Source organism: Crinia signifera, chromosome 4, assembly GCF_055691185.1.
Source record: "Crinia signifera chromosome 4, ASM5569118v1, whole genome shotgun sequence".
In the NCBI taxonomy this organism is placed as follows: domain Eukaryota; kingdom Metazoa; phylum Chordata; class Amphibia; order Anura; family Myobatrachidae; genus Crinia; species Crinia signifera.
The window spans coordinates 34,523,922-34,541,795 of NC_139220.1; the positions used below are offsets into that span (position 1 = coordinate 34,523,922).

At 47.7% G+C, this 17,874-nt stretch overlaps 1 protein-coding gene across 3 annotated transcripts in view; it reads right to left on the reverse strand.

Moving 5' to 3' along the window:
• CAMK2A (calcium/calmodulin dependent protein kinase II alpha) overlaps positions 1–17,874 on the reverse strand; it is a 175,115-nt gene that overhangs the window by 97,860 nt on the left and 59,381 nt on the right. For all 3 annotated transcript variants that reach the window (XM_083181521.1, XM_083181522.1, XM_083181523.1), the window contains exon 3: positions 8,818–8,877. In XM_083181521.1, the coding sequence (XP_083037647.1) occupies positions 8,818–8,877 (60 nt within the window). The remainder of the gene's footprint in view (positions 1–8,817; positions 8,878–17,874) is intronic.

Here is a 17,874-nt window from a genome sequence, read left to right on the forward strand (position 1 = left end):
ACAAACATCACAGCTGCCTTGATTGATGAGTCTCTTCGCTAATAGCCCTGCCAAGGAGCTGTCACAATGCGCTGCTGATGCCTGGCTGCTCACCCGCAGACCTGAGTCTGTGCAGTGCAGCCTTTATCCGTCTCCAGCTCCCATCCCTAGAGACATACTGTATCACTTCAACCTGACCTACTTCTCCAGGGGGGCCGGCAGCGGGGGGGGGGGGGGGGGGGGGCAGCAGGTGTGATAACATCTGCAGCGTACAACATGCCCACGCTGTAATCAAGGTGCATGTATCTGGAAGCAAGGGAATTTGGCAGCCAGATGCATTCAACCGGAGATGCTGTATAGAGACGTAATGTGAATATGAGAAGTGTGGGCACTTGGTGATTGCATGAATTCCAGGGTGATGTGTCAGAAGAGGATGTCTGCCAGTTCATTATTTCGGGGGGGAATTTCAGGTTGCTGTTAACGCTTGGCGATGGCAACATAACACTCACAGGTCAGTTTATTAGAGGGAGACGATCCCTTTCTCTGGTGAGGTTGGGTCATAGGGTCAAACACAATTATGGTCGACAAACAATAGGTCCACCACTATTGGTCTACAGGACAAATGTCGATACATGAAACGAGGCAACATGCATAAGGTTGACATGTCCAAAAGATCGACACAACGAAAAGGTCGACATGGGATAGATCAACATGAAAACGGTCACCATGAGTTTTTCATTTTCTTGGGTGTCGACATGGACACTGTATAATTATACCGCATCCCCTTGCGTGGTTCAGGCACTATTATATCCCCCCTCCATGTCTACTGGCATGGTAAAGTCCTTTAAAAAACATAAATTGTGAAAACGCATGTCGACTTTTCTCACGCCGACCGTTTTCATGTTGCATTACTGACTGGCGGGAAACCGTAGGCCTAGCAGATTGCATAATCTCCAAGCACCCACTGTAAGATGGAAAACCTGGGTTACTAAAAGACCCGGGTCCAATGTGAAGAGTGATGACCTGGGTGTATCCTGGGTCATAGGTGCCGATTCTGTGGGTGCTTGAGGGCCCGAGCACCCATGGAAATTGATGAGCACCCACCCGCTCAGCAGCGGCCCACCCACCCATGTCCTACTACACTCCCCCTCGCTGGCACAGGTACTGTACTGTGGGGGCATTTATGTATTTGGCACTGTGGAGCCATTTATGTATTTGGCAATGTGGGGGTATTTATGTATTTGGCACTGTGGGGCCATTTATGTATTTGGCAATGTGGGGGTATTTATGTATTTGGCACTGTGGAGCCATTTATGTATTTGGCACTGTGGGGCCATTTATGTATTTGGCACTGTGGGGCCATTTATGTATTTGGCACTGTGGGGCCATTTATGTATTTGGCACTGTGGGGCCATTTATGTATTTGGCACTGTGGGGCCATTTATGTATTTGGCACTGTGGGGCAATTTATGTATTTGGCACTGTGGGGGTATTTATGTATTTGGCACTGTGTGTGCATTTATGTATTTGGCACTGTGGGGCCATTTATGTATTTGGCACTGTGGGGCATTTATTTATTTGCCACTGTGTGTGTGTGTGGGGGGGGGGGGGGTTTGTACCTGCACTGTGGGGGCATTTATGTATTTAGCACTGTTGCCATAATTTGAATATTGGAGACAACTGTGCTGCGTAATATAAATCAGTATTATTGTGTGGCCACGCCCCTTTCCCATAAAGCCACTCCCCTATATTTTTGGCTTGAGCACCCACCAGCAACAACATAAATCGGCACCTATGTCCTGGGTCATAACCCATGTGTGAAGGGAAATCTTTGCCCCCAACTACAGACACTGATTAGTGTACGGGTCCATGCTGGTTTGAAGCAGGGTTTTATGTGGGAAAGGAATTTAAAAAAAATTAACCAGGGCCCGGCATACCTCACGGCGCCCCTGCAAACCACCCCTGACCACAATAAATAAATTCAAAATATGAGTATCCTTGCATTTGACACAAAAATAGTGCAATGGTTAAAAGAGAGCATTGGGAACCGGTTGCCGTCCCACGAGTAATACTGTAAAACAAGTACATAGTGATTTCCACTAGAACAGAGTAATGAAACAATATGTGGACTCTTTAAATAGATGTATTATATTTGAATTTAAAACAATGCACGTGGGACACAAAACTCTGTAAGTAGAATATTGAAGGAAATTTATTTCCCACAAGATTCTTGAGATTTGAAGGTATAGTTGACAGCTCCAATTATAATAATATAGTGGCATCTTTCTGGCGTCCGTTCCTCACAATTATTAGTTACCTTCAGATAATTTAAGCCTGAAGCAGTTGCTTATTTCACAAATCGTCCTGTCTCCCCTGATCCCCCATCTCTAAAGCTTCCCTCTTGCGCTTCCCTTTGTTGCCCCTTGTGTCATCTCTGCTGCTAATTATTCAGCAGCAGTAGATAAAATGACAGCATCTCGAATGCGTTTCGGCTGGCAGAACAGTGTATAAGGGACAGGTAGAAATAATATGGAGATGCCCTGGAACGAAAATACTTTAAGGATTCTCATTAACAACGACAAGGTGGGAGGGAGGGTATGGGGAGGGGGGGGGGGGGAGACATGACACAGACGATTGCTGTAACTGAGCAAATCACTGGTTATACACATTATGATGTTATGTGGGCAAACACTGAAGCAAGTTAAACCCAGAAGCCGTGTATTTCTGTTAAAGATGAACATGTGTGTGTGAGTAATAAAGTTTGTTTTAGTTTGACATGTGGTGCGGTATGTTTGATGATGGCCGTTGGTGGGTGGTGTATTACATAAGATTATTTGGTACTTGTGTATTTTCACGGCGCCACTGCCCGCGGATCGCATTGTATGCAAATCACATCGTATGCGATTTAGCACACCCCCACTATCCACGTCAGCCCGAAGCGTGGCGAGCGCAGCGTGCCCTGCAAGGGGCCGCGGTACGCATCCTCCCGACCTGTTCATACACCCACTATCCATGTCGGCGTGGAGTTGATTTTATTAAGTGTGGCGAGCGCAGCAAGCCACCAAGCCCAAAGCGTGGCGAGTGCCGAGAAAAATGAGCCCGAAGCGTGGCGAGCGCAGCGTGCCCCGTGTGGGGACGCGGAATACACATCAAGTAATCAGCATCCCCACGCGGGGCTAGCTGTGCTAGCCATGCTTTGGGCTCATTTTCCACATCCCCCCGCGGGGCGCACTGCGCTTGCCACGCTTCGGGCTCAGTGGCTCCCTGCGCTCGCCACACTTTATAAAATCAACTCAACGCTGACGTGGATAGTGGCTGTATAAACAGGTCGGGAGGATGCGTAGCGCGTCCCTTCGCCACGCTTCGGGCTGACCTGGATAGTGGGGGTATGCCAAATCGCATTGCATGCATACGATGCGATCCACGGGCAGTGGTGCCATGAAAATACACAAGTACCCATTATTTAGATGGATTGTTTGTCCTGCTTCACCATCTTTGAATTATTATTATTATAATTTTATTTATAAGGCGCCACATGTGTATCGCAGCGCCGTACAAAGGAACAATACAGGGAGACAAAACTTGGCATAACCTTGAATAAATAACAAAAATACAGTACAAATAAAGAGCCCCACAGATCAATACACATTACAGCTTAAATGTAAGTAGTGAGGACCCAATCAACATACAACTAGAGGCTTGAGGCCAATGATGGAGATGAGTATGAAGATGGTCACTGAGTGTTGGAGTAAAGGAGAGCTGTGAGTGAAATGTGAAGAGAAGTGGGCTTTGACAACAGGAGGGAAGAGGGCCCTACTCGGAGGAGCTTACAATCTAGTAGGAAGGGGAGACAGACAGATTACAAGAGGTGCAAGCGAGGGGGTGGTGGTTAGATAGCAGGATGTAAACAGGCAAGGGGACGGAGAACCAGCTGGTTTATGCAGTGGAAGGGTACGCTTTGATGAATAGGTGAGTTTTCAGTGCCCGTTTGAAGCTTTGCAAGGAATTCTGATATCTACCCTTCTAGTCTTAAATATGAATTGCTGCTCACATGGGGGGGGGGGGGGGGGGCATTAAGCTGATGTAGTAGGCTCTGGAGACTGAATTATGCTTTACTACACAATTTTAAATTTATTACCCCTTTGTGGCACTGCGGGCCTACAAACCTTAATCCTGGCTTCATTTCACTCATTGTGCCAGTTTGTGCCATTGTGTCTAAGGCTGGACAGTTTGCTGAAACAGGCTATGGCTTTTCCACCTACCCCAGTATGGATGGTGTAATGGTCAGCATTACTGCCACACAAGTCATGGGTTTGATTCCCATCAAGGCCCTAACTGTGTGGAGTTTGTATATTCTCTCCGTGCTCTGTTTTTTCCCACACTGCAAAAACATTCCACTAGTTTAATTGGCTCCCAACAAAAAATAACCCAGTGTGCAAGTGTGTGTACATGTGCACTGGAGACTAGATGGCCCAAGTGGTTCTTATCTGCCCTCACATCCAAATAGCTCCCAACATGACCTTCCAGGAGGGACAAAGGGGCCCATTTATCAATGATCAAATTTACAATGTGATCTGGGCGGAATATTGCCTCCCAGGATTGCATTGTAAAATGCAATATTAGCGCTGGGTTGTATCATCCCACAAGCCCAGGGATTTGGCTCCGAGGGGGTCTGCACATGCGCGGTTAGCGCTGCCCCCCCACCGCCGACTCCGCTGACCGCGCTGCCCCGGCAGCTTCGCATCCCCCATAGAAACCTATAGGGGAGGCGGCGGGCGGCAATACAGGGTGGATCGCAGCAGGGATCAGAGATTCCTGCTGTGGTCCCCTTTGGTACATTCAGCGGATACTTAATATTTGCAGCTTACCAGGGATGTAGCCGCAAATATTGTTTTAGAAATGTGGCCCAAAATGCTCTGATCCTGGACTTCCTTGCCAGTGGCAGTTGCAGAGGTAGGGCTGGGACAGAGTCCAAAATGCAAATAGGAGAGCCACACCACCTGCCAGTGGGTCCTGGCAGGGTATGGGGTGGCAGTTGGTGTGGCTCCCCTATTTGAATTTTGGACTATGGTGCAGCCCCAGCTCTTCCCTCCTGGAATGGGTTATGTTGGGAGGTAATCCATGTTTCTGGGTGTACTAAAGAGGACATGCAACACTTTGTGGAGGGTAATGTCAGCTTCTTCCCAGTACATACAGTACCATACCTCCCAACTTGGAGGAGGGAGGAGGAGGAACGCAGGTGCGGGTGAAATTCTGGGGGCATGGCCTAGCGGGAATGGGTCGTGACCTACACCCACGAAGCGAGGCCAAGCCCCCAGTTTCGCCGCTGTGGGGGCATGAATAGACGATATGCACATGCACACAGCATCTACTCACGGGTGACAGGGTGGTGGCTCCCAACTGCCCCTCCACCGCGGGACACTGCCAGCCCTGGGCGGGACGTGGGAATGTCCCCAAAAAATGCAGAGGTAAGCAGCAATGTATGTGCACGTGTATTCATCTTGGCGATGGGGCCGCCCATGCCTCCTTAATGTTTCTCACAAGCCCGCAGCTGTACATGGCTGAACTATGCCACCATATTTAAAGCTAAGTGCCGGAGTGCCAAACTGCAGTTGGCACCTGTCACCTATTAAGCGCCTTCATTTTGCGCAACCTGTCGCTGCTCTTTTAATCTCGTGCTGATATTAGTAGCTTCACTGGTGCTGTAGTGTCTCCATGTGTCTCTCCAATCTGTTGCTATGGAAACCTCCACTGCAATAGGCAGTTCTCATGTCCCATATAAAGAGAGAGAGAGAGAGAAAAAGAGAGAGAGAGGGGGGCTCTGTGGTTCTAGGGAGACAGATTGAACCTGACAGGCTGCTCATAAAATGATATGAAACATTAATAAATTCCTGTCACTACATTTCTGTACACTGTGTGTGCAGAGCAATATCACCACAGTAGCAGAAACACACATATAACACACACACACACATATAATATTGGACCTGCTTTATAGGTGCCGATATTCATGTTTGTATTCATTATCTCTATTGCTGAAGACAGACTCTAAGGCATACCTCCAAACTTTATAAAATTGGGCGGCGGGACCACTGCACATGCCTGAAATTTGAGGGTGTGGTCTAGTGGACAGGGGGCGTGGTCTGCAAATCTCCCGAGAGGTCGCACTCCCACTACTTGATCACACGCCAAGGCTTAGTACATCTGCACTGTGAGATATCTCTGTGTATCACCATGATATTTGCAGGGTGGCAGCCTGCCAGATAAGGGGTCTGTTCATCAGAGTGATAAAACTTAACATCCTAGCAACTGATGTGTGAGCCTGTGTTTGCATGAAGTTTAACACTTAACTTAAACCTGAAATAAAGACACGAGACTTAGGTTTGGCAGAAAGTGTTAGCTGTATTTATTATTATTATTAAAGCACTTTATACAAATTAATTTGATTGTAATTAATTAATTAATGGTGGCCAAGAAAGAACGGCTAATTATTTAAGCTCCACCCACAACTATCCTACATAATAAAATAAATATCCTAACAACAAGTGGTATCCGCTCAGCCTTCTACACTGACTGCCCACCTATCCGGGTGGTGTTGCTGTCCCCAATCAGGGTGATCCAGTGGAAGAACTATAGTTAACGAAGGTGAGCGCACCGAAAGGCAACTATATACAACGAATCCTCATTTAACGAAGACTTTAAATCAATTAACCTGCCAAAAAGCCAAACAGCCAAAGCCAAACAGCCAATAAACCATTCCAGCCAAACAGCAAACGCAAATAAACACCAACCCACATCCAAGTAAAGGGGAGGGAGGGCGGGAAACTCAGGAAAAAGAGGAAGACTCCTCCTCTTCCTGCAACATATTCCCAGCTAACTTGCCATCCCTGCATCCTTATTGGATGCTGAGTCACATGCTTTACTAAGGTCAACACAGCCTTGGATGTTTAACCCACTACATGCCTATTTCAGTCATTCCGTTATTCCACTGGGAGAGATAAAACCCCATGGGAGAGATAAAAATAAAAAACTCATTGCATATGATAAATGGTATTCCAGTTTTATAATTCACGAGTTTTATCACTCATCAATAAATGAGCCCCATAATACAGTATATATCTGCTATGTATGCCCCCAGCATAATTGTCATTATTCAAGCACAGCCTGTAACGTTGGAAGAATATTGGCTGGTACACTCTCTTCATGCTTTGATTATTTTTCCCAAAAGAGGGATATACAGTATACAGATCGTCAAGCATAATGTTTAATGTTATAATGTCAGAATGGTTCAAATGCTTCAAATAACATTACTACTGCGTTGACATTGACACGTTGATTTAGTGTTGACAACATTATGACTGTCGACACCATTAATGACAGCTCAATGGCTATTTTCCCTGAAAGATAACCTATCCAATCCTGCGTTGTGAACAAAGACCATACAGTGTACGTATATAACGATAATTGTCCAATGCTTAAAAAATTGAGAAAAAAATATTGTGATTTTTATTACAAAACATGTTCGATCTGACAGACCATTGCCAACTTCATTCAGTCTACTTTACCAATGGAAGATACATTATTCAGTGTTTGAATCTCCCAGATCATCGGCAGAGTTATCCTTGAGGCCTGCGGTTGAGGACCACTGTCTTAGATGATGCGGTGAACTCTTGAGGACCAATAAACTCCACACAGTCATAGGCATTCATCCACACTTACACCACTTATCTATGAAATAATGACGCGTACAACTGAATTGGGCTTAAAGGGGACGGCTTATTTATTTTGAGCAGGGGCGGCCTATTTGAAACTAACTGAAATTTACGTCCCTGCTCTAACTAAGGTGGCGGGCAAAGAACGGCATGGCAATAAAACACGTGTCAGCTGGTAAAATAAAAAAGTAATGAAAATAATAAACTCCGGATCCAAGGGCCTCCTGCCCTTTTGCCTAGGACCGGCCAACTGCCAGCGTCCTTGGCAACAGACAACTTTATATGCGGACTTTTCCCAAAGGGCCATCTGCCCTTAAGGCCAGGGGTTGACCTTCTGCCTCTGCCCCTGACCTCGCATATATCACTAAGGCAGAGCTCACCACTCTGCCCGAGCTAGAAAAATTGGGCCACCTGCCCTGACACACAAACTGTCCGCAAAATTTTTGCCTATCCGAAGTAAATGATTGTTAAGGTCCAGATGTGGGCCCACCTGGATCGGTGATGCCCACATCTCGACACCAACCACCAGCTAAATGTAAATACCGCTAGAATTTAAACTACCGTTCTTTCCGCCAAAATAAGCCGACAACAACTAAATAGAAAAAACTGCTAAAGAAAAACTCCTAAAACTAAATAAATCTAATAATTGGGGCGGGAGGGAGGGCAACGATTCCAGAAGAAAGAGGCAGAATTTTCTGGAAGCAGGATCATCTATCCATCAATCCACGCCTCTGACTTCAAACCAGCCTATCAATGATCTACATGCAAATCAGCCACCTGCCAATCAAGCAAGCAAGCCAAGCCCCCCAGCCCGACTCCAGCGTGCAAGCTAAGGATTCCTGCCATAGCCTGGTGAGTTTATGCTGCTTTCAGTCAGACAAGCTGTCTTCTACAGTCTTGATCTAAAATACATGTTCCTTGTATCCAACTTTGTCCCGTGTCTTTTAATCACTGCCCACTCAGCCTTACAAGATATCTCCTGATTATTGACAATTTTGGATTGAAATGGGTAAGAATTCCATAAGCCTGACACTGATATGCTGGACCCCCGCTTACTGGCTATAGTCATTTGTTTATATATCTGAACCAGGCCTCAAAATGGCTGCACAAGGTACTTGAGACTGACCTATGTTTGCGTGCTTCAGGAGTCGACAAATCCGCGCCTCTCGCTCCAACTTCTGGTGATCTGGGGAAAAAAAATAAGAATCCTTAAAATATTATTGCATTGCGTTTATCCAGACACTGATATTATATATTACAATGAAGCGACTTTAGCTCGAAGTTTGGGGAACATTCTGAGATTGTGACTAATAATACGCCGACAATTGTGAGGTAAAAAATGTGCTACTCTCTTTTTTCCAATGGGAAGGTGTATCAAACCTTCTAAAGGTTGTATTTTGAAACTGCTCAAAAGTTGCGACCTCCAAATCTGACCGTTGCAGGAGGTTTTGAAGCCGTTTATTGGCTAACGCTCCGGCACTCCTCTACAGTATAAAAAAAAAACTTCATCCGATACGAACGTTGTTTAGATATACGAAACTACAAGCTACAAACTTGGTGCTTTTCCCAGTTTACAGAAGCAGAAATCAAAATAAATGAAGATACCAGCAGCTACATCTGTTACATCTCTTATACAGCAATTAGTTTTAATTGTTCCAAACAACCCTAAATTTCACAGTAAAAAAATATATATATCAAAAACAAGGCACAAAGGGTATTTTTGGAACGGTTTCCCTAAGAAAGCAAAAAAACTTGGAAACTTAGTACTATTAACTATTCTACATTGTGTGGGTTAGACATACAGGGCCTGATTGAGAGATGGATGGTTCTGCACAGCAGCTGCATCATTGGATGCAGCTGCTGTGCAAAAACATGCTAATGACTGCAGGATGCGTCTGAAGGAAAAAAGACTCATCTGCCACTACCCCAGATCCTAGTGCTGCATCCAAAGACGCTGCATTGGATCACGGTGTATGCAGGAGGCTTACTCAGAACGGCCTTACCAGTCCCAAAAAAGGAGGCCGACAATCCCCTGTCTTCTGCTGGTGCTTGTAACTAATTTACTTATGAATAATCCCAATGGATGGTGTGGGGTCTGCACAGGCACAGTACCTTGCAATATCACTTGCAGCCAGAGGCGGAGCTGCAGCACAGTTCAAAATTGAAGTAGGGGAGCCCCACCCACTGCCATAACTGCCATTCTAAACTGACTCACCGGCAGTGGGTGTGGCTCCCCTATATGAATTGCTACAGCCCCTCCTCTGGAGCCACCACTGCTCACTGCTGTTTGCGTTTAGATTAAGCAAGGGCTGCATAGGCATGAGGGCATTTAAGAGCCTTTGAAATTTGTGATTGTCCTAATAAAGTTGTTGAATAGTTCAGTACCCATAGAAGTGCGCGTGATTGATAGTTAGAGTAGTTAATTAGGTAGAAAAGGGGTGGCAGCTAATGCAGGGGTATATAAAGGGGAGTCAGATGATGCTGCTTCCTCTTTGGGCAGTATTCAATGAGAAAGTTCTCCGTGCATGGAGAGCGTTTTATTTCGCTCTCCATGCACTCTCCGTGTTTTAGCGGAGATTCTCCCTGTTCCGGAGCCTCCTGCTCCCACTATTCAATGTATTTAAGACTCGCCGCCACTCGCGGCGAGTCTTAACCCCTGCAGCGGACGAGCGTCCGCGGCAGGGAGCTTTCAGGGAGCCGGGGGACAGAAGCAGCCAGAGAGATTAAAGTCTCCCTGGCTACTCCAGAGGAATGTGGAGGGGAGGTGGGCTCCCCTGGACCCAGGCAGCACAGGCTGCCCCCCCCTATAGCCAGCGGGGGACCCAGTATTCACTGCACCCGATCGTGCATATTAACGATCGGGTGCAGTGAATATATGAATATCTAATGAGCAGCTCGAGCGCTCCGGCCCCCTGCTGGCTGCACTATGTAAAAAATAAATTAAAAAAAAATATTTTTTTAAAATTAAATATATATTCATGTGCTATAAGCACATGAATAAAAATAACATGCCCCTTCACAGAAAAAAAAAAAACTGATTTTTTTACACCAAAATTAAAAAAAAAACCTTTTAGTTTAAAAGTTCACATTCCAGATCTCCATCAAAAGATGGAGAATTTCTACACGGAGAGAGACGGAGAAAATCACTTAGAAAGACGGAGAATATTTCACATTGAATAGGGTTGCTCGCTTTTGGAGAGCAAAATGCTCCGTCCAAGGCGAACAAAGCACAAATTCTCCATAAAACACGGAGAATTTTTCTCATTGAATACTGCCCTTTGAGTCTGGATTCACCCCCTCCCTCCCTTGCTTTTTCAATTGCTACCTAGGCTTTCGGCCTTCACCTAATTTGGCTTACAAAAGTAATTAATAATTGGCGGGAAGGCGCTCTCGACCAGCGGCCAATTTGAGGTACAGGTGGTCACTGTGCCGTATTGCCCCCCTCTGTCAGGACGGCTGGTGAGTCCTGCCCCCGAGGGGGGAAGTTGGCCACTTCCTTGAAGTGTCCTCGCCATGCCATAGGAGGGGCGGTAAGACCGTCACAGTGTGGGCTGTGCCTTAAATTCAATGGGGGCGGTTCATCGCCCTGGTTATAAGTTGGGCGTTGTAGTCGCCGCCATTACTAACATTTTGTGACTGAGCTGGTCTCCAAGCGCTTTCCTGGCCATCCCTTTCAATAGGGTCATACCACTTAATAAATACTGTTGACCTTTTAACTTATGCAGTTGTTGTCCGTGTGATTCATTTAGAATAAGGTGTCCGTGTGATTCATTTCTAGGGGTAATTTAGAAGTTAAGGTAAATGTCAATCATGATAATTCAATAGGCGCCTTATGATCCATGTGCATTTTTGGTTGACTTTACCCTTTGCGCATGCACAATGCCTACAGAATGCAAGCACAGTCATTCGATAATTGCTCGATTTGCAAATTCTCTATTTGGCGATCCCTGCTAAATTAGCCCCGTGTTGTCCCGATTTTCCCAGGGGTTGGAATGGGAGTATACATAAAAGAAAAGACAATGTAGGAAATGATGTAATTAAACAGATGCCCAACCTATTATTAGAGTCTATGACCACATGGAAGCATGTTGTTCAAAACATTCAGAATGAAACTCTAAGGACTGTGAATTCTGCTATTCGGTGCAAACCTGCGCAACCCTGACCCGTGTATAATGCATTTTTAACATTGTCATTTCCAAAAACGCTCAGCCTGTGTTAAATCAGGAACTGGAGGAATTTGTGGCACATTATTCACTTGGGCTCAGCTGGACGGAGACAGCTGCTTCCAGCATTCTACGCATTTAATCATTTACACCCAAATGTTAGACTCTTGTCTCGCCTGTAGTTGTTGATACGTTCTCAAATGATGAGTGAAAGTGCAAATAGATTTCATGTAATACAGTAAAGGCACATTCATGGGTGGGTGGGGGGGGGAGACAGTGCTCTGAATGGTGACGGAGTATGCTGGCGCTATGGGGGGGGCGGGATAAATGTTAATATAAATAATAATAGCAAACTTCTATACGATGAGCATTATTAACCGCTAAGTAAATGAAGGGGGCCTAAACACATAGGGCGGTTTTCCTATGTACGCATTTTCCTATGTACCAATACCCATCTGCCCCGTCTTCACCTGGCAGGGTATCGCCACCCTCTGGGTGGCGATACCCTATAGAAGCCTATGGGCTTATATCGCCGCCCGCCGTCCGCGTGCCTCCCCCCTCCCATCCTCCTTTGATCTCCTCCTCCCCCAGCAGGTGTCACAGCCGGGAGGACATCCGGCTGCAGAGGGGAGGAAGAGACGCAGGGGGACACTGGCAGCCGCCGGGAGGTGACGGAGACCCCCACAGACCACATCACAGGTATCGCGGGGGTCTCCGTCACCGCAACCCGATGCTAGCCGCATATGTTAGTACATATGTTGCAGCATCGCGGCGGCTGTCAGGCGAAGGGCGGCGATGTATATTAATACATCCCGCCCATAGGGCCTTATTCTAGTTCACTCTTTCTGACAAAATCCTTCTTAGATGGACAAAACCATGTGCACTGCAGGGGGGGGGGGGGGCAGATGAAAAATTTGCAGAGATAATTAGATTTGGGTGAGTTATTTAGTTTATGTGCAGGGTAAATACTGGCTGCTTTATTTTTACACTACAATTTAGATCTCACTTTGAAGTAAAACACCACCCAAATCTAATTCTCTCTGCACAAGTTACATCTGCCCCACCTGCGGTGCACATGGTTTTGTCCATCTAAGAAGAATTTTGTCAGAAAGAGTGAACTAGAATAAGGCGCATCGCTATCGCTATGACACACGGAGCGATGTAGGGTCATTTTCTAAGCGGTCTAGTGAGATTGCTTAGAAAATGCCCTGGAATCTCCCCGTGTGTAGGGCCCATAGGTTATTTTGGAATGATTATCATAATTTCAGAATGTCTACGAGAAGGACTACGAAAAGATGGAGCAGCCAGATAGGGTATTAACTCCATCCTGCCACTGCTCATGGTAATTCTAGAAGACAGCTGCATTACATTGACTAGTCCCTCCAAATATTAACGATCGTTACCGATAACGTTGACTGAGCATATCACATAATGGGGGTTATTCTGGTCTGTTTGCAAGGACCGTACGTTAGCACAGGGGCAGATGTTTTGCATATGCGCATACGCCGGGTGTGTGTGGCCACGGTAAACAGAATGTTCGCTGGGTGCACACACCCAAAGCTGCGGTCGAGTGGGGGGCGTGGGCGGATAGTCATGCCCATGGGAACGCCCACTGTTTCATGGGTGTTTCCATGAAAATTCTGGACGTTCCCATGGTAATCGCCTGCTGACGTTGGACCTGGGGGCGGGCAGCTGACATCACGGATGTCAGCTGCCTGCCCACTTCCTTCTGAATGCCCACGCACATCTAAGGTTACCTCAGAGCAACCGTAGATGTGCGTGTGCCTTTCACATACGATGTTCGGCAACCATTGAATCATGTGGGTGTTCCCCCACAGCCTGTGAATGAATGTTAATGTTAAACTTCCATTCGCAGCTGATACATACAAATCATGCGGGGGAGGGGAGCCCACAGCACCCATTTTTCTAATACCCTCCAGCATCCAGCAGTGGTAGCAGGAGCACTGTCAAAATCGCAAAAAAAAAGGGCGAGGCAGCCATTTTTCTGGTGATCTGCTTATGCACAGCAGAGTCTGAGTGCTCTATTGCTCAGTCACAATGGTGTGCGCCCCCATGCCCCCAGGCCGCCTCCTCCATTTTCCCAGAGATTTGCGCATGCGTAGTACTACACAGTGCTGCTCCCAGCAGATAGTAGCGGGCCCGACCGTAGGAGGCTGCACACGGGCTGCCTCCTCCTCTCTTAAAACACTCCCGTACTTAGATGTATATAGCAAGACGTGTGTACGTATTAGCTTGACAATGGCTCATTTATTAATAATACAATTACATGCAAAATGTGTTTTTAAAACAGGCAACCAATCAACAATTATAGTGTTCCTTCTAGGAACTGGGGCAGGCAGGGCGCCGCTGCACGGGGGCATCGTCAAGGGGGCGGACCGGGACCGCCGACGTCACTGTTCTGGGCGGTCCCGGGCCGCCGACGTCACAAAAGTGGCATGCCCGGGCTGCGGCGTGACGAAAATGGGCGGCCCGGCCGTCGTCGTCAAGAAAATGGGCGGGCCCGGCCGGCATCGTCATTGAAAGGGGCGGGCCTGGCCGCACCGAAGGCTCTCCGCTGCCAGGGAAGCGCCGGGCACCGCTATATACTGCGGCGCCGGGCTTCCCCGGTATCACGCTAAGAGTAGGAGACAGGCATTTTGCCCTTTAAAAATCGGGCAGGGCGCAGCGCCCCGCTAAAACAGCCTAGCGGGAACACTAAATTAGGAGTTTGTGTTTGGTATAAATTATCTAGTGAAAGCTCCCTTCTGATTAATGCCCCTAAATACGCCATTATAAATGGCCGTCCATAGACAATAAACTAATAAATCTAAAGGTGCCCATACACGCACCGATTCTGCCGTGCGTTTTGTGCTAAATTAGCATCGCATCGCATGTGTTGTGCATGCGATGCTATAAAAAGACAGTACAAAAAGTATGTGCAGCACATACCTTTTGTACTGTGCGATGAGACACCGCGGGAGCGCGCATCTCATGGCACACATCGCATCGGCAGCATCGGTACGTGTAAGCTGCTGCCAAAATATTTGCTGTCGATGTTGTACTTTGGACCTTATTCTAGTCCATGTGCACCATTGCAAATTCCCAACGGTAAGCGATGTTTCCTAACTGCGCATTTCTACATGCAGCGGGTATGAGCAGCGTGGGACAGCGGTGAGTAGTCGCGTCCAGCATTTCATGGGTGTTCCCATGAAAACGCTGGGCATTCCCATGGTAATGGCCCAGTGACGCGGCTGCCCGGGGCGGGCAGCTGACATCACCGGAAGTCAGCTGCCCACCATGTTCCCCCTCCAGAACACACGCAAAGCTAAGACACCTGAGAGTGTTTTAGTTTTGTGTGTACTTTCCACATCATTCGATGGTCGGCGACCATCGAATGATATGGGTTTGGCCCGTAGCCTGCAAATGGATTTTTATGCAAAAAGCCGAATTTGCCCTTTGAAGGGGGACAGCAGCCTGTACGAGCGGCAGGCGGCTTAAAAAGACACGCAGCGCTGCGAACTTCGTGTCAACTAGATTAACCCCCTATTCGGTACTTGTTTCACGGCGCCCACTAAGCAAATAGCTTAGTGGGCTATTCTGTGTAGGAAAATCGCATTACATCGCGTACCGTGTATAGTGCTGTGCGATGAGTGTGATGCGATGTCCATATTAAGTGCACAGGAGTGCTTATACAATGAAATATCGCATAGGATGGCATGGCACCAAATGTGATGCGATCCGTTGCAATGTTTCATTGTACAAGCACCCATGCCATGAGATGTGATGGGTGCTTACTATGACATATGATGTGATTACATGTCACCCCCTGTATCCACGCCACCCTGAAGCGTGGCGAGCAGCGGCGGAACGCGTCCTCCGACCTTTTCATACCCCCACTATCCACGTCGGTGTGGAGTCGATTCATATAGTGTGGCGATCCACCGAGCCCGAAGCGTGGCGAGCGCAATGAGCCCCGCGAGCGGACGCGGAATACATGCAAAGTAATCCTCGTCCGCTCGCCACGCTTCGGGCACGGTGGCTCGCTGCGCTTGCCACACTATATAATATCAACTCCACACTGACGTGGATGGGGGGTATGAAAAGGTTGGAGGACGCGTTCCACCGCCCCTCGTGGGGCTCGCTGCGCTCGCCACGCTTCGGGGTGGCGTGGATAGTGCTGGTGTTTTAGGAACACATTCACACCTGCACATTCATACAGCTGACGACATGTGTTAACTAATAACTAATTTACTTAACAAATTTGATAAATGTAGTATAAATAATTTAAGGACATTCATTAGTGAAAATCTCATCGCATCGCATGCTAGTACTATGCGTTATGCGATGCGACTACGTTTGCGTACGTAGCAAATCTGGGCGCCGTGCTAGGAAACAAGTACCCCCTATTCTTATTCTGCAGGAGTTTTGCGCTTATTGTCTTTAGAAGAAGTTATTTTCGGTGTAATGTTCCTTTGTTCCCTTAGTTTAGCCCTTCAGTGACTTTAACCAATGCAGCGATACAATGGGAAATTACATTAGAGAACAGGCAGCAATCACACAGTGGGGATGGCGGCTGAACAATCAGGAACAATCATATGCCCAAAGTCCAATTACTGGGTATTTGCATCGCCAAGAGAGATTAGCAGAACAACGCATCTAATGAGCCGGCTCCTTAAATGAATTTTACTAATGATAGCTCCATTTTCCAGAATGTTTTATCAATGAATCCGCGGTTGAAATAAACAGTTTGCAAACTATAGATTATCCGCAGAACCGTTCCTGACAATCAGCAAACAGGGAGGCCAAGGTTCTGGCATCAGACATATGTCCTCACAGGGGGGAATCCGGGTGACTTTCACGGGCAGCCTGCCATTATTACCTTTTACATATCAGCATGCAAGAGACAATGGGGTCATTCTGGTTGATTCGTTTGGATGCGAATTCACAGCCTTGCGAATCAACTAAACCCCGCCTTGTGAATGGATTGGCGGGTACACAGTAACGTCCCTTCACAGGACAGGTGGAACCTTCCACATCTTTCGATGGTCGCCAACCATCGAAAGCTGTGGAAGGTGCAGGCATAGCTAAGTTTTGGGCACCCCCCCCGCCCATACCCACCCCCCGCCGCCCCGTCAAGCATCCCCCCCCCCCCCCCGGCCGCCCCGTCGCCCCGTCACCTATGCTAACCCCCTCCCCCGCAGTCTTACCTATCGCGCTGCGCTGGTCCCGGCGGCTCCGTTCTTCGGCTGAGGACCACCACAAAATGGCCGCCCTCATACAGCAGACAGTTTCAGAGAACAGTGTGCTATATGGGGGCGGCCATTTTGTGGTGGTCCTCATCAGAAGAACGGAGCCGCCGGGACCAGCGAGATACGTAAGTCTGCGGGGGATTGGGGGGTAACTATAGCACCGCGGTGGGGGGGTCTGCGGTGCTATAGTTACGCCCCTGGGCATAGGTAAGGTTTCTCTGAGCAACCGTACATATGCGAATGCAGGCAATCTGCGAACGGACCTGAATAAGGTCCAATGAACCTGATTCAGACCTGCTTGCTAGGATGCGTATCTTCGCTGCCTATTGAGCAGGTAAATGCTGCCCTAGGAACGCACGCCCACCGCGCCATCCGAATCCCCACACTAGCATGCGAGCGGGCAGCGTACAGAGGAGAACTCATTAGATGGTTACTCACATCAATGACTTTTCTGATGGATGCTTCCTAACGAACTCGGGGCGGATGATGACGTGTGTGACTTCCTCCGCCCACCGCAAGCAGGTGGGGGAATGCCTGCATTCCCAGGTGTCCGCCCAGCGTTTCCATGGGCGCATCCACCGTTTTTGTTGGCACGCCCTCGAACGCCCTCTGCCTGTCAGTCATACCGTTGTAGATGGAGCCAAATTTGGACCTGAACGATCGGAATCGGCCCGATATTGGAACAGATGCGAGCGTGTCTGCTGTGTATGCGATTGAGCATACAATATCGGCTGATATATAAAGTGGACTCACTATAGGTAACCACATTTC